Source organism: Halichoerus grypus, chromosome 6 (genome assembly GCF_964656455.1).
Source record: "Halichoerus grypus chromosome 6, mHalGry1.hap1.1, whole genome shotgun sequence".
NCBI classification, from domain to species: domain Eukaryota; kingdom Metazoa; phylum Chordata; class Mammalia; order Carnivora; family Phocidae; genus Halichoerus; species Halichoerus grypus.
Window position 1 is genome coordinate 67,440,224 of NC_135717.1, and position 21,545 is coordinate 67,461,768.

The 21,545-nt window shown below is 36.3% G+C and overlaps 1 protein-coding gene across 8 annotated transcripts in view; it reads left to right on the forward strand.

Annotated features, from left to right (window-relative positions):
- Positions 1–21,545, forward strand: part of WAC (WW domain containing adaptor with coiled-coil) — an 86,590-nt gene that overhangs the window by 33,460 nt on the left and 31,585 nt on the right. For all 8 annotated transcript variants that reach the window (XM_078075310.1, XM_036099652.2, XM_078075309.1 and 5 more), the window contains exons 4-5: positions 14,782–14,888; positions 21,231–21,346. In XM_078075310.1, the coding sequence (XP_077931436.1) occupies positions 14,782–14,888; positions 21,231–21,346 (223 nt within the window). The remainder of the gene's footprint in view (positions 1–14,781; positions 14,889–21,230; positions 21,347–21,545) is intronic.

Consider the following 21,545-nt stretch of genomic DNA (forward strand, 5'->3'; position numbering starts at 1 on the left):
CTCTTCTTCAGTACCTCCAGTTTTACATATGTTGACTTCATTTTTCATTTGTGGCATTTTATCTATAACTGCTTATCATCTCTGTCCTTCTGTCTTTTATGTTTTATGATATTTTTCAGGTCGGTGTTCCTCCTTATGGTTGACATTGCTTTCAGCAGTGTTGGTTCTTTTTTTTTTTTTAAAGATTTTATTTATTTATTTGAGAGAGGATGAGAGGAGAGAGAGAGCACATGAGAGGGGGGAGGGTCAGAGGGAGAAGCAGACTCCCTGCTGAGCAGGGAGCCCGATGCGGGACTCGATCCTGGGACTCCAGGATCATGACCTGAGCCGAAGGCAGTCGCTTAACCAACTGAGCCACCCAGGCGCCCCCCAGTGTTGGTTCTTTTATTACTTCAAATGTAGTATTTGTTTCTTTGATGATTTCATTTTTAACTTCTTCCTTTTATTTATTCCAGCTCCCCCACCCCTTTATATATCCCCCACCCCTTTATTTATTTGTTTTGTTTCATAGAATTCCTGTTCTCTGTACTCTGAGCTATAGCAGAATTTGAAAGTTACTGGTTTCCTGATACTTACTTCAAAGTATTTTCTTCGCCATATTAATGTTAATATACTATCACTTTGGTCTCTGCACAGGCTGTGTAGGGTGGTTTCTGTGTATGTACTTGTGTTGAGTGAATTTGAATATATACATGTGCATGTGTGTATGTATATGTGTAAAGTGATTCAGTTCTCTTTGATTCTGTTTCTTATTCTCCTGACACTACATTAATTGTGTCCTTAAAAGATGGTTGCTTATTATCTGCCTAGAGATCAGAGAAAGGTATGGGAGGTGTCTCTTGGGAGGAGTGATAATATGGGAAAGAGCAGTTCATTCATTCTGTTTTTTTTTCTGAACTCACACCTTACGTGATTAACTCTCTTCTCAGAGCTCACTCTCAGGGTCCAGGCAAAGATTTAGAATGGCAGGGCCCTCCCTCCCCCGTTTCAGGTAGTTCTCTGCTTAATTGAGCCAAAAAGTCAACTTAATGGGCCAAGCGACCTTTCTCTCCCAGCTCTTCTGCCTGCCATAGTTTTAAATCTTTTTTAAGATTTTATTTACTTATTTGACACAGAGAGAACCAGAGAGAGAGAGCAAGCACAAGCGGGGGAATGGCAAGCAGGGGAGAAATAAGCTCCCTGCTGAGCAAGGAGCCCAATGTGGGGCTTGATCCCAGGACCCTAGGATCACGACCTGAGCCGAAGGCAGCGCTTAACCAACTGAGCCACCCAGGTGCCCCCCCCCTTTTTAAGATTTTATTTATTTATTTGACAGAGAGAGATAGAACAGGGGCACAAGCAGGAGGAGTGGGAGAGGGAGAAGCAGGCTTTCCTGCTGAGTAGGGAGCCTGATGCGGGGCTCCATCCCAGGACCCTGGGATCATGACCTGAGCCAAAGGCAAACGCTTAACAACTGAGCCACCCAGGCACCCCTGCCATAGTTTTTAAAATATGTATCCTGACAGACTTTAGAGGAATTGGGTGTTGGTCTTTAGTAATTTTCCTGTACTGAGTATGAATTTTAATTTTCTCTTGAAACCATTTGTCAGTACGAGTTTATTGGGTTGTAACTATTCCATAGTTGGATTTGATTAAATATTCTTTTTTTCCCCCTAATTTTGATAGGTTTTATAGAAGGCAAAGACAGAAACATGCTCATGCTGTCATCTTTCTGGAAGCCTGCTTTTAATGTAATTTTTATTACCAAATTGTACTGTGTGAATCATTTAATTGTTGGAGTATATCATTTGAATCATTGAATTACAGGCTTTTAAAATTAGTTCGGAAGTAGTCTCTTAACATGACTCTTCCGTGGTTCTTTTCAGTGTTAGATACTGCTGACTCCATTTTTGTATGGGTTGGGAATTCCAACACCTAGATAAATTGAGAACATAAATGTTTCTCAGATTTACATATTGTGGTATATGCATGCAATGTGGAGTATAATGTTGCCATTAAAAATGATGATGTAGTAGAACGACTTTTATTGATGAGTGAAAATGTTCCGGGATATTAAGTAGGAAAATCTACACATTAAAGTAGTATGATTCTATTTTGGATATTAAAGGTACGTGTAGGAAAAAAGCCTGAGCATAGAGTTTTCCTGATATTTTTCTAGATTCTGAGTATAATATTAATACTTTTTCTTTATTTTAGAAAGTCAGATAAGTTACTGCAATTTCCAATGGCAATTTCCAAAAAAGTGGTATTAAAAAAAAAAAAAGACTTGATTGGGGATGTTCTTGGTATTACTTGGTGATAAATAATCACTATGTAAAGATCATCCCTTTTTGAAATTTCTCTTTTTCGTATTAAGGAAACATCTACTCATTACTGCAGTTAGTTGGTAATTTGTTAAAAGTCTGCTTAAATTTTATCAAATGCTTTCTCAATATCTGTTTTTTAAAATTAGCATTCAAGGGGTGCCTGGGTGGCTCAGTCAGTTAAGCTTCCAACTCTTGATTTTGGCTCTGGTCAAGATCTCAGGGTTGTGAGAGGGAGCCCCACATTGGGCTCCCTCCCTCCACTCATGTGCATGCTCTTTCTCTTCTCTCTCTCTCTCTCTCATTTATTTGAGAGAGTGACCACAAGCAGGGGGAGGGGCAGAAGGAGAGGGAAGAGAAGGCTCTTCACTGAGCAGAGAGCTGAACATGGGGCTCTATCCCAGGACCCTGAGATCATGACCTGAGCCGAAGGCAGACACACCCCTCTTTATTTCTAAAATAAATCTTAAAAAAAAAAAATAACATTCAAGATTTATATTCATGCAAGTCTTTCAGTATTCAACTTTAGCACATTCCTCTCCTGAGGTGTATATATAGTTGTGAATTCTCTTAATTCTGTATTGACCTGTGGTTCTTGTTATCTTTGTCAGAATTTTGTAGTTGTTTCTTTTAGGATTGAGTCTGTTTCTGGAACAGATACATTACAGGAATTACTTTTTCCTTGAAAGTTTGAAACAATTCTTAAATAAACCTATATAATCTAAGTCTGGCTAGGGCTGTGATTGGACAGGGAAAGTGGTGAGAAATGGAAAGATGGGATTGAAGGGAGAGTGAAGAGATATGTATGTAGTATTTGTCCAAAGAATGTTGCCGTAAAATTGATATGTCGGTTAAACATTATCAGCAAATGTGATCTGTCGAGCTTCTCTAATTGCTGAGCTTCTGTTTCTAATTTTTAAAATACCTCATAGTAAGCAACATTTGCATCTGCTGCTTGATGTGTATAAAATTGACTTAGACAATGTGGCAATGTTTACTTTTCCCTTTAATAGACAATCATTTCACAGTTAGAACACCTAGACACAGAGTGTCTAATGTTAACCAGTAGCTGTATCCAAAACTGCAGCCCTGACTGTCTCAACACAAAAGCAGGATGACTAAGCAGCAGAGACAGATGGGAGTTTTTGGATAAATGCTGTTGTGTGCATGCGTCTCTAATAAGACACAAACAGGAGCAGTATTTAAAATACTAAAAATTTAAAAAGTATTAAAAATATTGAAAAAAATAAGGGAAAACCCCATGTTTTCTTTGAGGTAACTGCTGTAATATGCTGCCCTTTTCCTTCTAATACCTCATGATTTTGGGAAAAGCATTTTTCCAATTTATATTAATGGGTACAGGTAAAAGAAGGGAGGAGAGTAATTTTTTTTTTACTAATATGTATTAGTAATAAAGTCAGTGGGTGTTAACAGGTAATGTCTTCTTAACACTTTTTTGCTGTGTTAATATTAGTTACATTTAACAGGTGAAGTTTATATACCTGCATGTAACATAGGATTTGTTACTACTACCCAGCTTTTTGACAGCTAATTGGTAGAGATGATATCATTCCTTTTTAAATGATGCTATATGGAGGCTAGAGGTTCCAAGAATGGAACTGAGCATGTTGATCCTCAATCCCCCATTACCCTTATTGCAGTGAGAGTGGCTCCTGTTTTAAGTATTGGGCTTCCATTCATGCATTTGTTTTATTTTAGTCTTCTGACAGACCCAAGCACTGTTGTAATTACAGGGATTATAGCCAGGACATGACAGGCAAAGTCCCTGTGTTCAGGGAGTTTTTCTCTCCCTAGTAGAGGAGATGGACAATATGGAATAGGCAGACAGGATTATTTTATAATTGTAACTTGTGCCATAAAGAAAATAGTGTTTTGAAATGGTAATGGCACGTGGTAGGAGGTGGTCGGTGAAAAGCTGTTTTAGAGGGTAACTTGTGAATTGACACCTGCAGAATGAGCAGCCAGCCATGTAAGGAAAGAATTCTGTGGCGGAATTGGTGGAAAATACTAGACAGACATTTCCTTGAAAAAATTTTCTTTAGTCTTCGTGTCATCCTTAAAGATGCGTACTTTTTTCCCCCTTAAAGATACACACTATGTATTTTTAAAGATTTTATTTATTTATTTGACAGAGACACGGCGAGAGAGGGAACATAAGCAGGGGGAGTGGGAGAGGGAGAAGCAGACTCCCCGCTGAGCAGGGAGCTGTTGCGGGGTAAAGATACACACTTTAAAGTCTCCTTTTTTCATGATGCACCCAGTACTGTTCAGAAGCATCGAAAAAACCCAAAATACTCAAAAGCAAACAAAAGCAAAAACAGTTCTTAATTGTTTATTTAGAGAGTTTTTTGTCCAAAAGATAAAATCTGTTTTTTTCTTAGCTTGGCTTCCAAGCCCGTTTAGTAGTCTTTGGCTTATGTTTAGCTTTACACCCCTTTTATCTCATCTATAGGAACTTTGTGTTCCTGTCAGACTTATTTTACTCCTTGCCCTCTGAACCCTTATCACCCTGTGCCTTCCTATTCTTAAACCATTTCTCCTGTCGTTTTTCTTGATTGAAGTTTATTCTTCACTTCATTGTACCCAGTTAAATCTCTTTTCTTTAGATGATCTTTGTAATTTTCTTTATTATCTTAATATAACTGAGAATTGTAAGTGTGTGAAACATATGAGAGCATAGCACATACCTGAAGATGCCTTTGTCTTCATTTTTCACCCGTTTTTAGTTTGAGGGGTACCATGAGGCTTCCAAAGTTGAAATTGTCTTGCTCAGTTGATTACAGTCCGGAGGTAAAATTACTTGGAGAGACATATAGGCATGACAGGACCTGCCTCTCTTTCTCCTTGTTTGCTGTACGGCTCTCTAAAGGCATCAGCTTGGGAAAGGGTGTAATACTCGGTTTGCAACTTCATTATTGCCTATCCACCCTTTCAGAATCTTATTATAATTTGATATATTTTCTTAAAACTTATTTTTTTCATGTTAACTTTTTCTTTCAAAGGAGTGCTTTCCTTACTTTGACTAGCCCCAAAGTTAATACAAAAACAAGGAAACAGAATAATGTGAGATGTAATCTAATTACACTGCATAAAAATAGCTGTTAAGGAGAGATGTGTATTATGGTAGGGCACTTGTTGTAGATTGGAAGATCAGGAAGGGCATTTCTAAGGATGTGGCATTTAAGCTGAGAACAAAGGATGACCAAGAAATAGGCAGAGGAAGAATGGGAGATAGAGGTGAAGATAAAGGATGTGTGAAGGATCTAGGATAGGAAAGAACTGGGCATGTATTCAAAGAACTGAAAGTGGCCAGGATAGCTAAGGTGTAGTGAGCAAGGTGTGGTGGGTGCTGCAGAATGAGGCTGGGAGGGTAAGTAGGACCATGAAGTTGAATGTCTTCCCTCTGTACCCACTAAAATTCAAGACACATGTTGTGCTCAGAGATGCAGGCTTGAAAGATTACTTTGACTGCTCTGTGAAGACTGTTTTGAAACAAAGACAAGAATGAAGGTGGGAGAGCATTGAGAGTATTATGGTGAACCCAGTGAATTTCAACTGGAGTCAGTAAGAATGAGGAGATCCTTAATCCAAGATTAATTCTACATAGCCCTGTAATGCCAACTTTTTGTTCTTTGTGGTACTGAATCAAATGCTTGAGATCACTAAGAGTCAAGAGTCCCATGTTGATAATTTTTCTAAACAAATGGAAGTAATTCTACACACTGTCCAACCAGTATCTTACTTGACAGTGAAGATAACCATAGAAGTTAGGTGACCTCCTCACTTTTATTTAGTAAGGCAGAGGTAAAATCTGGACTGAAGCCCAAATCACCTGACTGAGTGCTCTTTTCATTAACTGAGTGGTTCTCATTTCACATATCTGTTTTTAAAAATAGAGGTATAATTCACATACCACACAATTACCACCACCACCACCCCACCGAAAGCCTATTAGTAGTCACTCCCCATTTCTTCTTCCTGCCTGGTCCCCAACCATTGATCTGCTTTCTATCTTGATAAGAGTTTGCTGTTTTGGATATTTCATATAAATGGATTACATATGTTCTTTGTGACTGATCTCTTTGACTTAATATAGTGTTTTTTGTGGTTCATATATTTTGTATCATGTATCAGTACTTAATTCTCTTTCTTTTTTCCAGGTTAAAGTTTCTTTACTTCAGTAATTGTTAGATCCTTTAAAGTACATTTAAAATTTTCTATAAGAGAATATCATACATAACTTTTTCTAGACTTAGATGGCCGTGTGACATTTTTTTGTTCAAAGCATCTCATAGGATTAGAGTTTTGAGAAATGATGAATTAGGGATCTCTGTCTAAGCTATACAAGTCAAAGTCACACGTAAGGTATGATAGATAATTTTTTTTGGTAACAGTTTTGTTGATGTGTAATTCACCTCCTACAGTTCACCAATTTGAAGTGTGCAATTCAGTAGTTTTTTAATGTATTCCCAGTTGTGCAGCCATCACCACAATTAATTTTAGAACAATTTCATCACCCAAAAAGAAACCCTATGGCTATCACTTTGCCCCCAGACTTAGAAAAACTCCTGTCTATAGATTTACGTATTGTGGTTGTTTCATATAAGTGGAATCCTACAATATGTAGTCTTTTGTGACTGAGTTATAGGACTTAGCATAACATTTTCAGGATTCATCCATGTTATATCTTGTGGCAGTATTTGTTCATTTTTATTTTTGAATAATCCATATTTATTTGTTAACCAGTTAGACATTTAGTTTGTTTCCAACTTCTGGCTGTTAAGAATAATGTGCTATGAACATGTGTGGACACATGTTTTCACTGCTCTTGGATATATACCTAGAATTACTGGGTCATATGATAAATCTGTGTTTAACCTTTTAAGGAAATGCCATACTATTTCCCAAAGCAGCTGAGTATTTTATATTCGCAACAGCAGCGTGTATGAGGGTTTCAGTTTCTCTGCATCCTCCTCAACGCTTGTCTTTTTGACTATAGCTATCCTAATGGATGTGAGTGGTTTCTCATTGCAGCTTTGATTGGCATTTCCCTAATGACTAACGTTGATGAGCATCATTCCATGTGCTTTTTGGTCATTTGTATGTCTTCTTTGAAGAGATGTTTGTTATATTTCAGTCATTTTAAAAGTGTATTATTTATTCTTTATTGAGTTGTAAGGGTTCCTACTAGAACTAGATAAAAGTCTTTTGCATAGGATTTGCAAATATGTTTCCCTATTCCGTGGATTGACTTCTCACTTTCTTGATGGTATCCTTTGAAGCACAAAAGCTTTAAATTTTGACAAAGTCTTAATTTATATTTTTTCTTTTTTCACTTGAAATTTGGTGATGAAATAAGCCTATGTTTTCTTTATAAGAGTTTTAGTTTCAGCTCTTATATTTGGGTGTGATTCATTTTATAGTAGTTTTTGTGTATAGTGTGAGGAAAGGTCCAACTCAACTTTATTCTTTTGCATGTGCACCATCCCTTAAAAGTATTTTGTAAAATTCCATTTCTAGGCTTTAGATAAACAAATAATATATGTTACCTACACGTGGAAGAGTAGGAAAGATGTGAGTAGTTCCTTTGGATGTAAATATGTAACACATACTTTGCACAAAGTAGTTTGTATCACTGTGCAAAAAGATACGTAGCATATTCATTTGGGGTAAATGTAAAGGATAGCAGTATTGTTATTTTTTAGTTTTTTAAAGATTTATTGAGAGAAGGTGTGCTTATGTGAGCTGGGGGGAGGGGTTTGGGGGGCAGAGGGGGAGAATCTCAAGCACACACCTTGCTGAGCACTGAGCCAGACGTGGGGCTTGAGATATGACCTGAGCTGAAATCACAGTGAGACACAACCAAATGAGCCATCCAGGCGCCCCAGCAGTACTGTTTTTAAAACAAGCTTTATTAAAGAAATTCAGTGAAAGCTGCATCTTTCCTTTATCTCTCCTAGTTTAATAATTTTTGGTCCTTACTCTCTTAACAAAGGAATCTCCTTGGTATTATTTCTTCATGATAGATAGAAGTGCAGATGTATATAGCATAATTGTTGATGATGAAATTTTTCCAAGTGGTGAACATCTTGGTAAAAGTTTGAAACAAAACTAAGTACTCTGCAGTACAATTTGCACAGCAGTTAATGTTCCCTAGAAAATGTAGCATATTGTGTTAAGCAGGTTCTGGGCTCAGCTAATTTAGAAGCTGATTTTTTAGATGGGATAGGTCTTTGAGAAATGTCCTCTGCATTATAGGCATCTCTGGCCCCCTTCCACTAATTGTCAATGGACACCTTCATCTAGAGTAGTGCTGTCCAGTGATCCATGTATGCAATTTTAAATTTTCTACTAGCTAACATCTGGAGTTAATTTTAATTTTAATAATAATATATCGAAAATAGTTCATCATGTAATCAATATAAAAATATTAATGTGCTATTTTACATTCTTTTTGTATTCAATCTTTGAATCTAGTGTGTGTTTTACACATGCAGCAAATTTCAATTTAGAGCGGGCTATCACTTGGATAACACCAATCTAGAGAGAGTAACTCAACTATAGGGCACTGTTAAATGCAAGCCTGTGGTTGACATATCTGAATCATTTCTACCCTTACCAGGAGACATAGTCTGGTTAGCTACATTTTGCTTTTCCACCACCATTTAGCTCATACGCAATTAGTAAATTGGAGAATGACATTAATAAACTGAAGCTGTATTGCTTCATATGTGAAATTTTTTTTCCTAGGCAAGGAGAATCAGAATAGCAGGAGCTAGGGTTATAACCTTCCAATAGAAAGGAAAAAGCTGCTGCACAGGCAAGACCCCTAAAGAAAATTCAAGTCTGCTCCCCCAGCCTTGCATGGCTCTATGTCTGTGGCAAGTTGCGCTTTCTTCTCTGTCCATTTTAACTGTAGCCTCAATGCTCAGAGCTTCACTTCTATGTTCTCAGCCCCAGCAAGCCTCATTTCTACCCAAATGTGGGTTTTTTTTGCATTTTTAATATCCCCTGAAACAATCTATAACCATGCTGAGCTGCTTGCCTTGTGCTGTTGGTTATAATAAAGAGTTGCGTAATTTTGAGTGGTTTGCTCCTACTCTATTTTTCCCATAAGACTTACTTTTAGTCTGATTTTGCAGAATTCAAGGTTTGTCAGGAAAACATTTATCATGTTATGGTAAAAATACTCATTATAGATGGCTTTTTTTGTAAAATCTCCTTGTTTTTAACTCTTTGTGGTCTCTTGTTTTGGACTGATGAGAGGGAGACCAAAGACAGTGGAAGGAGTAGAGCATTTAAAATGAAGTGTGGCCCAGATACTGACCACATCAAAACCATGTTATTAAAAATTTACATCCTGGGGGGTTCCATCCCATATACTGTGAATCAGAATCTCTGTGAGATGCAGCCTTGAAATCTACATTTTTTTTTTTTAATAAACTGAAGTTTGAGATCCACTGTGGACCTTTATTCAGTCATACCTACTGTCAGCTTTTATTAGTTTGAATAGCATTTAGAGTGGTAGGTGTCCTTGAAATCTTTCATTTAGTATTCTAGGTATGCCTTACCCATTCTTTTCAGTGATTTGTAGATGGCATTAAGACTTAATTTCTAAGTCTGAGGATCTGGTAGTGAATTCTAGTGGTTGTTACGTTCTGAATAAGGACACAAATGCCATAATATTTATCCCTGAATAGAATGAAAACTGTTGTTTCACTTTTTGAAAAGCTGGTTGTGTTTCCCATCTTTGTTTGCTCATATAGAAGTGTATATTCTTTTTGTTTTCCCTCTAATATCCAAGTTCCTTTTTCTAAATGGAAGTGCAGTGTTATTGCTTAATTTCTAGCTGAATCAGGTGCATTTTGCTACATTTTTTGACCCATTTCACAGAGTACTCTCCTAGGGCTCCATCTTTCTCAGTCTGGAGGTTCTAGCCTTCTCACCCTTTAAGATCTAGCTTCTGAAGTTACAGAGGATGCCAAATAGGGATTATTTTGCTTTTTAAATATTGAAGATTCTGTCAGGGAGGTCCGTATATTGCATTACATTAAATTAATTGCTTATTTTAGATTAATGTCTAATCCAGGAATCAGCAAAGTTTTTCTTAAAAGGCTGGATAATATTTTAGTCTCGTGGGTCCCACAGTCACTGTCACAATTAAAAGAAAAAAGTAGCCATAGGTAATACTTAAATGATTGGCTGTTGCTATGTTTTGATAAAACTTTATTAATGAAAACATGCTTCCAGCAGATTGTAATTTGCTGATCCTTGGATTCTAGTCTGACATTAGCATCCAATCAAGTTAAAGCATCTCCGTTTTATATCTGCCTTTGGTTAAGCACTGGATGAGAGAACTTTGCCCAAGCATAAACATATAACCCCTTTATTCCACCTTCCCCGCCCCAAATCCAAGTAATTCTCAGAAGTATCCTTTCCTTAGAAATCTTTAAGACTTGCTTCATTAGTCCTGTCATTTAAAGTCAGTTGTCTCCCACTTAATCCATAAATACTACTTTCCTCAAAGAGATTTTTTTTTTTTTTGTAAGTATGAGCCCCTATTTTGGTAATATGCAGAGAGCATAAAGGGCACCAGACCATATAAACAGCTTTTGCTCCCATTACTTTCTTGGGCCAGATAGCATCCATGAGACTATCTCTTACAGCATATATGTTATCTTCCTTTGTGCACTTGAATAATCACTGATTTAGTATTAAAATTCTGAGTTCAAGTTTTATGCATGGCTCTACTCTTCTTTGGATATATTGGCATCCACAGATCACTTGTTCTTTCTCTGAGTCTTAGACTCTACATCATACTGTTAATAAAAACAAAAAATAAAAAAAACTTGTGTTCTTATCCTGAAACATACAGACTCATTTTAGGGTAGGAAATAAAAACTCATGTGAATTTTTGAGATAAAAAGGAGATTTCAAAGAAATTTTGTGTTGTAGCACTTTGTATATTAGGTATGGAAAATGTAGCTCTGGAAAATCCTAACCACCATCATCATTAATCTGGTGCTGGGTAGGGTGTGTATAATCACTTTGCTTTTCAACTTGTTTGTTAACTTCAGTTTGGAAAGAACTACATGGAAGAATTAAAGGTTCAAGTGAGATACCTCCCAAAAATACTTTGGAAGATAATACAAATTGTAGCTTTTATTAAGGAGAGTTAGCTATAACTTAGTATGATCATGTTATTTAGGGGCTAATCTGCCCTGTGTTCAGTTCTCAAGCACATCCTTCTGGCTGGAATCTAAAGATTTATTGGCTACCATACCATACCATGCTTTCTTTAAAACCTCTTTTACTTGGTTTTGGATCCTATTTAAGAACGTCAGTTTATTCTTAGTCCCTTACTAAAATAATCTGTATCTTAATCTTGCTTCTCACTTCTTTTTTAAGTTTCAGTTGTTAGTTTTGTTAAGTGGTCTATAGATAAATCTATTTCACAGGATGTAGACTCTATAATCCCTATTCAAAAAGCTTCTGTCTCTGAAAATGTCTTCGCTCTTAACAGCTGATTGAGTTTTCTCTTGTCTCTAAAGTCTTAGGCTAGAGTGCCTCAGTACTTACATTTTTTTCAGTATGTTATGCCCTCTGAAAAAACATATCCTAGGCCTAAAAGCTATCTCATACCATCTGTCAGACTGATGGAATATTCACTGTTTCTTCAGAGGTAAGAGCTTAACTAATTGGGTACTTGTCACTTTTTGAATTTTCATTGATAGTAAGATAACACTAGAGTAGAGTAGAGTAGATTCCTGGATCTTAACCTCATAAGAGATCAGTAGACCTCATTCCAAATGTACCTTATGTTTATAGAGTACTTCACTTCTCGTGTCTTTTAACAAATCTTTAATGTGGCACTTTTGTTTCATAGTCTAAGTGTAGGTCATCTTGCTTAAGAATATATGCAAATAAATGTCAAGGCATCTAACCCAGGCTTCTTAAAGGATTATTCTAGGATTCATTTCAGTCTATAGAATTGGGCTTTTCTTCATTATTGCCGACATATTTATGGAAATTTCAGTGGGAATCTCAACTCTCCTAGGGATGGATAAATATGACATTCTTTGTTTATATTACTCAGTTTCTTATCTGTATTGTCCTGTAAACTGATTTTTTTTTTAAATGAATTACATCTGAAAAGTGCAAATTTTGGCATAGGTTTAAGATTTTCTTAAAAACTTGGGAGTATTAATTTTTCTTTGTAAATGAGTTTGTTGGGGTTTGGTGATTCTCTAAGAGGGTCACAGGACCCAGTGTATAGTCATTATCATGGCTATGGCTTCTTACTGTGAAAAGATACAAAGTGGAGTCAGCTAAGGGAAAAGGTATGCAGACCAAAGCCTGGAGGAAACCAGATGCAGGCTTCCAAGAGTCTTCTCCCAGTAGAGTCACAGAAGACATACTTCATTCCTTCAGCAATGAATTGTGACCATATTTGTGAAATGTTGACCATATCAAGGAGGCTTATTAGAGATTTAGTTCCCCAAATTTTTATTGGATTTCGTTTGTTACATAGGCACCTCTACCTAGCATATACCAAAAATCTGGATTCCCAATAGGAAAGCATATATTAAGCATAAACCATATTGTATGCACAAACATCTTAGGCACAGTGAGCAACTGTTAGCTCTTAAGGGAACGCTCCAGAAATCTAGGTTCCCACATGTCAGCCAAGGGCCAACTGTGTAAGCGGGCCTTTCTAAGGATTGAGGTCTTAGGCCAGCTGTGTTAACTTTCTGCCCACTGAGTTTATCTTGACTCATTTCTTTTTGATTGCGTTTATTCTTACAATGTTTACTGAAGAATATTTTGCCTGCTGTATTAAAGTTTAGGGTGTTTTATATAAACACATGCCATACAGCAAGATAAAATTAAAAACAAGTAGATGAAGAAGTCATCAAGCAGTAGCCTGGTTGAGAAATTTCCTCTGTTATACCACCTACATGGTGCCACGTTCTTCAGTAACCCTCTACTGTCTTTTGTCACATCACTAGTGTTTTTGGGTCTTTGAATCTGCTTCTAGCTTCCCTTATAAACTGGCCCTTAATCCAAGGTTAGATATTGGCCATTGCCTTTTCTCTTGCCATAGTCTTAACTTCATTCCAAGCTCGGAGTGCTTTTTGATACTATGCAAGGCAAAGTCCCCTGCCTTTCAGTTTTAATGGAGGAGACTTCCAGATCACTTCTGAATTCCTAGTGCTCCGTAGGTCTGCTGACATTTCCACTTGGATGTCTGAAACTTTATAGTCATCCTCTGTCTGTCCCAGTTCACTTTTCTTATCTACTTAGTTTCCCTTGCTGATTGAAATAGTTAATTCTTAATGATTCCCACTTGAAACAACTCTGGTTCTAACTGGTGACTAATTGCTAGACCACTCAACCATATATATTACTCATACCACTTTTTGTTCATTATAGTGTAGCCTTCATACCATTGCCAGTGTAGTTTGTTTTAAGTTGAATTATGGTACGTTGTTGCTGGGAAAAAAAGTAATGAAATTGAAATACAATTAGAAATTGTAATAGCAATTAGACTTTTATGGTGAACCTTTTTGTATCTTTAATCAGTGTTTTTGCAAGTCTGTGTTTTTATACCTTGGCTTTTCTTAAGACAGTAAATACTATCATACCTGATGGTCTTTGAGATGTGTGGATTATTTATAGAACTCATGAATTACTTTTAAGCAATTCTTAGAGTTGGTCCTGTTATTAGGAGACTTGATATCATCATCATCATCTTGAAAGAGAGTACCTTCCCTAAGGTTTAACCTTCTTAATACTGTTTTAGTTGAAAAATTGGCAAAACTATTTAAAACCAAGTTGCAGAGGCTATTTAAGAAATTGAAAAATAATTGCAAAAACATACTGGGTATTTATAACTTTTAGTTCTGTATCACTGAATTTTTGTGCCTTTTTTCTTTATGTTGTGTTTCTGTCTTTCCCTAATAAACCTCTTTTAAAAAAGGGGGGGCGCCTGGGTGGCTCAGTCGGTTAAGCGTCTGCCTTTGGCTCAGGTGTTGATCCCAGGGTCTTGGTATCGAGTCCTGCATCTGGCTCCTTGCTCTGCGGGGAGCCTGCTTCTCCCTCTCCTCCCCACTTGTGCTCTCTCTATCTCTGTCTCTCTCTCTCAAATAAATAAATAAAATCTAAAAAAAAATTTTTTAAAAGTTGCTAGAAATGATATTAATGAGGTTTTGCTCATCTAATTATATATAACATTTTTCCATAGGCTATCAGCCATGTAAGCTATATGCTCTTTAAGCCACATCTTTAGTAGCCTTACAAATACTTTATGTGTAAGAAGTATGAATATGTACATATTCCAGATGCTTATGTAAAATGATGATTTAGGGATATACAATGATCTATAGTATGATAGAAACCAGTTGAAATTAAACATGAAATACAACTTATAATTCACTTTGGTCTTTATTCTTTTAAGGGACCAGTTACTCTCCACAAGAAAATTCACACAACCACAGTGCTCTTCATAGTTCAAATTCACATTCTTCTAATCCAAGCAATAATCCAAGCAAAACTTCAGATACAGTAAGTATATAAACATGCCCAATTTTGGTTTGGGGGGGTTCGTGTGCGTGTGTGTGTGTGTGTGTGTGTGTGTATTACCCCCCCCCCAAAAACCCCCCAAAACTCCTGCACCAAGTCTTGTTAAATCAAAAGTTGACCTTTTTTACATGTATTTGAAGTAATGAGCTGACCTTCTTAGTAGAACTGAGAATAGTCAGGAAATACAATTTGGTATTATTTCATCACTTTTCCTATACAGAGCAAAATTTTACCATTGCAATGTCTGAGATACAAAGAACTATAGATTATGAAACTTCTGTAGTTACTTAAAGTGGTTTACCTTGAGCTTTTTCTTACTCTGTAATATATACACTTCTTAAAACATATATTCAGACATCTGCTGTGTATTACACACCCTGCTAAACACTCGTGATGTAAAGATTCTTGTCCTCAAGGCAATGAAAGTCAGGAATTTTAGGTATTTCTAAACTGAAGTAACTCAGCTGGGATTTTTTTAAAGTCAGGGTTCAAATGGAAGTTTTAATACATTCATTCAACAAAAGTTTAATAAGTTTTCAGTTTGCCAAGCATATGCTAGGTTGTAGATATATAGTACTAAGAAAATGTGGCCCATCTTAAAGGAACTTTTGGACTTGGGGTGAAGACTGCAGAGTAAACAGTTAATAAAACAGTGCATGTTAAAGTTGCTTTGGGAACATTCAAAAGGGGAACTCCAAGCTTGGATGAGAGGAAAGTATTAAAGTACAAGTAACACTCCCCAGCGGGTTGAATATAACAGCTAGTTGAAGAGGTCTGGAATTTGTGTGGTATGCAAAGGGAATAGCATCTACAAAGACATAGAAGTGTGAAATAACATAGTATATTTGGAGAACTGCAACGATTTTGAAAGTGTGAAAGAATGGCAAGAGCTCAGGTTACAGAGATAAGTGGGAGCTAGATCACAAAAATTGTGTATCTTACCAAGGAATATGAATTTTATATAAAGGGAGTGCAGAACTATTGAAGGATATAATTGGTGAAGGAACCTCATAGTTGGAATTTAAAAAATTCATCAGGTAGTATAGAAAATATAAGAAGGAAAGAACAGCTAGAAGGCTATAGAAGTGTAGGTTGAATCCAACAGTTTTTGCCTTGGATATTTGGGTGATCATCATACCTTAATCAACATTGAAAGGTCCTTGGGATTGATCATTTCTTAGCCCTTATTGAAGCCGTGTGGATAGTACATTTCCAAAGAAAATCAAGACATAAATGATAGCATTTTCATAAAAATGAATTTAGAATAGTTTTAAATATTGTATCAGTCAGGGTCTAGGTAGGAAAACAAAACATGCTAGTTATTTTAGCTCAGAAAATTTGATAGTACAGAGAATTTTATGTACAGGATTGGCTAAGCAGATACTGCATGTTACTGAGGACTGAAAAAAAACAAAAAGGAACACCAAGGTAATACACATAGAGTATATAGTATTCACCCTTAGGGCTGGAGTACAATAGGAAGAGGTTGTGGTTATTAGAACCTAATAGCTTAGAGGAGGAGCTCTACAGAACTGGTGATAGTACGTGTGAGTGGTATGATGAAGCTAGTTCTGGTTTGGGGCATATGGCAGAGAGCTGGAAATTGGAGACAGCTGTGGCTGTTAGGCTTCTCGTGCCTTTCAGTCTTAACTTCGGTGCCTACTATTGGCAGAATCTAACAGGTAGCCTGCTGACTAAACAATGTAATTTGCCCTAGCATCACAGAACAGTATAGAAGGGGGTGGTGGTGGTGTTGAGGCTGAGACAACAGCTTGGTAAACCTTAACAGGTGTTACCATCAAACTACTTGTGATGAGTTATTTCCAATAAGGTGTATCGTCAGGATTTTAGAATGAATCTGTTTTTGTGGTAGGTGGCCCCATTAATTTACAAAGTAACAAATACTAAAGTTCCATTTATCACTGACAATTCCAATTTGGTATTTGTCTGCTGATAGTTACAGTGGCAGGCCATGTGGACATTGTTTTGGCTTAAAAATCTTAATTCAGGGAAAACTAAGTCTGGTTGTTTTGATTTCTAAGACGTGGATTAAACGTGAAATCAGAAAGAAATAATGGGCAGATAAGCTTGATCGACCCAAATCATAAATGGGGTCAGAGGATTTCATTTTGTGGGTGGAAGCTGAAGACTGTTACCTGAATGGATTAAGTGTTACATGTTTTAAGAATCAGGATTTCCCTTTCTGTAAATTTCAACTATAGGTATATAATTAATCTCCAAGTAGTCTTTTTTATTATAATATGCCCAGTGGGCATGACACATATATTATTTATAAACTACAAATTTAATCTTACCTGAGAAGTTAGCTTTTGAACCTTTCTGCAGGTTACTTATAAACTTACTTTTTGTCTGTAAATCACTTCTAATGGAATTTTTTGAGTAGTAAGTAAAACAAAATTTAAAAAGTAGTTCTTTTTTCTCTGAAGTTTTCAGGCTTTAAATCTGTCTTTGAAAATCAGTAACAATATTATCTAGTTATCTACACAGACATATGGTTGTATGGGTGATTTATATTTATCAACTGTTGATAGTCGAGTTGAAGTTGCCTTATTTTTTCAGTATTAGATTAAGATATTCACATGTAGTTCCCTAAGTCCTGTGATGAACATTTATTGTGGTTTAACACAGAGCCTAGCCCATGATAACTATTTAGGAAAAGCTTTTTGAATGCCTCCTCCTTCCTAATCTAAATCATAATAGGAACTTACAGACCTCGTGTAGCTTGTTTTAGATTAGTTATGCTTATTTGTGATTTTTAAGAGGCCTCTGAACTGCTTCATTTAGAAAAAAAAGTATTCCCATTTAAACACATAATTGATATCTTCTACGTATCCACCAATCTTGATTTGCTGGGAAATACTTTACATTCAGTCACAGGTGACTTTGCATTTATATTCCAGCTCCACTTGTTATCATGTAAATTATCTTCTGCCTTTTTTGGAGCTTTTCAGCTTGAGGCTCTCAAGTTTATTTTCTGTAACCAGTCTTTGCCTGAAGATACTCTACTTAATTTTAAAAAATTAGAAATTTATCAGAGAACTCTTAGGACTCCATGAAATTCTTTATTATAGTAAATGCCGTCTTTGATGTTGATGTTATTCAGTGAACGGCTCCTTATTAAAAATTTGTAAGTTAATTCCAGGATTAACCATTTGTTTTCCATCGTTTCATTTGGGGAAGTAGTAGGATTCTGTATTTTAAGAGAGAGAGCAGAAAGGGATATCCTTTTTAAGAAAAGCACACTTAAAAGACATTTTGAATTGAGGGAGAGCAGATGGGTGCCTCCATAACTGTTTAGTACTGTTCTTTCAGAGCAGTCATTTTCATACTTTTTGATCTCAAGACCTCTGTCTACATTCATGAAAATTGAGAGCTTTTGTTTATTTTTTATCAATATTTACCATATTTAAAAATTAAAACTTGGTAAATATGAGGGCCGCATAGGTGGCTCAGTTGGTTAAGTGTCTGCCTTCGGCTCAGGTCGGGATCCCAGGGTCCTGGGATGGAGCCCCACGTCGTGCTCACTGCTAAGCGGGAAGCCTGCTTCTCCCTCTGCCCCTCCCCCTTGCTTGTGGGTGTGTGGGTGCTCGTGCTCTCACTGTCTCGCTTACTCAGAATCTTTATTAAAAAAACGTGAAAGATAGTTTTAAACTCAGTTGATTGTAAACCCTTTACATGTTAGCATATATAATGTTTTTATGAAAAATAACTATTTGTAAAACGAATAGTATCTCTTTAATGCCTGTCTTAATAGGAGATACCTAGAACTTCACATGTGCTCTGCATTCAGTCTTTCGTTACAACAAATCTCCTTCCACAGCATCTGGGGAAATTCCACTCTGTTCTTGTGATAGAATGAGGAAAAAAAAGAAAATCATTTTAGTATTATTATGAAAATAGTTTTGATCTTTTGAAATGATTTTTGGGGTCCTTCAAGGGTTCCTGGACAGCACTGGGAAAACTGCTGCCTTAGTGCTTGTGTTGGCAAGTACATCAAGCCTAATTCAGAATATTTGAAGTGTTTGCAGGCCTTTTTGGGGTTTAGTTCTTAGTTGTAGATACTCTTTTTTTTTTTAATCAAATTTAATAACTTAAGATCTAATGTTTAATATGGTGATCATAGTTGATAACACTATATTGTGTAATTGAAACTGGCTGAGAGTGAAGACTTAAATGTTTTCACAAAATCTGTGAGGTGATGGATGTGTTAATGAACCAGATAGGCCTAATCCTTTACAGTGTCAAATCATCACAGCATACACTAAGTATCTTCCAGTTTTGTCAGTTATACTTCAATAAAGTTGAAAATATATAATGAAGAAAAGCAGTAACACCTGTTGCACGTCAGCATTTTAAAAATTCCTCATTACTAAAAGGGTTCCCCGCCCCCTTAACCTTTTTTTGAGTATGGAAGTGGGGTGAGAGAATAAGCTAAAGTTACTGCTGTGTTATTGTAATGTTGTACCCTGAAACACATTTTGTTAAGTAAGACATTAACTTGTACTAATCTAAGATTGGGTGGGCACAATCAGAGCAGTGTTAATAGACTCAGACTCTTCAAGGTTCTGGTCTGTGAACTTTTAACTGTCATGGAGGTTATGCCAGGATGTAAATTAACTGTCGTTAAATAGTATACTGTTTACTTGAGCTGGATTTTTTTTTTCTTAAAGTGAGACTCTTGACGAGGGAAAGAGTATGTCAATATATATTTTGATGCCTGCTCCTTACCTTCTTCAGACCAATTCACAAAACCATCACTTTGAAGAGCACTGATGTGTAGACCACTCTGCCATACTCTGATGTCCTCTGTCCACCTGCCTCAAATCTTAATCTACTTCTTCAGGTCAAACTAGTAATCAATCCCATATAACCACTTCCCAAGGAAACCAAATCTTCCAGATATCCATAGAAGTGTTCAGTTTGTATAATAATTTAGGCACGAGGAGTGATGAGTGGTGAAAGAGAACTTTTTGAATTTGGCCTTCTGTGATTGGATTTCTGCAACTTGGTTGTGGTTGTAGCCTACTTCTGAAAATGAGGGTTGAGAATTAACTTCCCCCTGGTATGAGAGTTTTGGAGGCACAGGGCTGCTTGCCATTCGCTTCGTTATTTTGAGGCATAATCCCAAGAGCATAAATGTGGCAGAATCTGCAATATTTTTTCATGTACCTTCAAAATTACTGCAGCACTTTGAGAATTGGGTGTTGATTTGTTGGAAATAATGGGCATCCTGAAACCTAGGTTTTGATCCTTTCTTCTATCACCAGTTAGTTTTGTGACCTATAGACAACTTGTACATTCTCTAGGCTTGTTTCCTAGTTGGTAAAATTAAAGCTGAGTCAGCAGGGCATGAGCATTTGTTTCTTTCCTCAGGCTTTAAAATTGTGTCACTGTACACTGGTGAACTCAGAAGTGTAGACCAGCAAAGTATAACATCGTTTCAAGCTCCTTTGACAAAATAGTCAAGAAATTCATCTCAAGTGTACTTGGGATTCTACCAGATTTCCTGGGCCCAGTGCACTTAAACTTTACACTTTTTATATCAGTACCACGGAAATTGGGCCTCCTTTCAGATTTTTCTAATTTCTTTATAATTTTACAGTACTTATAAAATACCTAAAGAGAATGTATCTGAGAGTTTTTGAAAGGCTGGTTTTGTTACAGGGAAATGAGTGATGCTGCTGACCCATATATTATGTGAGACAAGGTTTAGCTAACACCACATCTCATGGATTTTGACAGTGAAACAGATAATAATTAGCTTTGTGTTTATGTTTTATTAAATGTGGTTTTTTTTTTTCACTAACAGTAAATACAGGCAGATTATTCTCTGTTAATAGTATATGTGAGTACTATTGTGCATAATGAGTTTAGAACTGATGTGCCGTCATATCATCAAATCAGTCAGTTGACTGTGGGTTTTTTAAACTGCCCTCCCCCCCATGTGACTGGATTTCAGCAAATAAAATTATAATAATGGGGAACTTTGGTAATGCTTTTCTAAAGTCAAGATGTTAATTTTGCATTTCTCATTTTGTGCCTAATAAACTAATGTCTATTAATCTCTTTAATTTCATATTTTGCAGGATTTTCCATTGTTACTTTTTAAGGTGTTCATAGACTAAGGTGTCTTAAGATACATATACACAGATAATTACATTCTAGATGTGGATGCTTTTATTTCATGGTCTTTTCCCTTTTCCCTTGTATATGCTTTGAAAACCATTGACGTTCTTGATGTTTCATATCAAATGATTAAATAGTATTAAAATATTTTCTAATTTTTAAAAATGTATTTTTAAGCCTTATGATTCTGCAGATGACTGGTCTGAGCATATTAGCTCTTCTGGGAAAAAATACTACTACAATTGTCGAACAGAAGTTTCACAATGGGAAAAACCAAAAGAGTGGCTTGAAAGGTATTTGCTCTTACTCACTGAAAAATATTTCTTACTCTTGATTTTACAGCTTTACATCTTTAGAACATTCTGAGTGTAGGTTTCTTAGAGTGAAACTCATCATTCCCTTCTTTAATTGTAGTTGGCCCATTGTGTTTTCTGTAATTTCTCTTTAAAAAACAAAAAACAAAAAAGAAACTTAAAAAAAAAAAAAACTTGG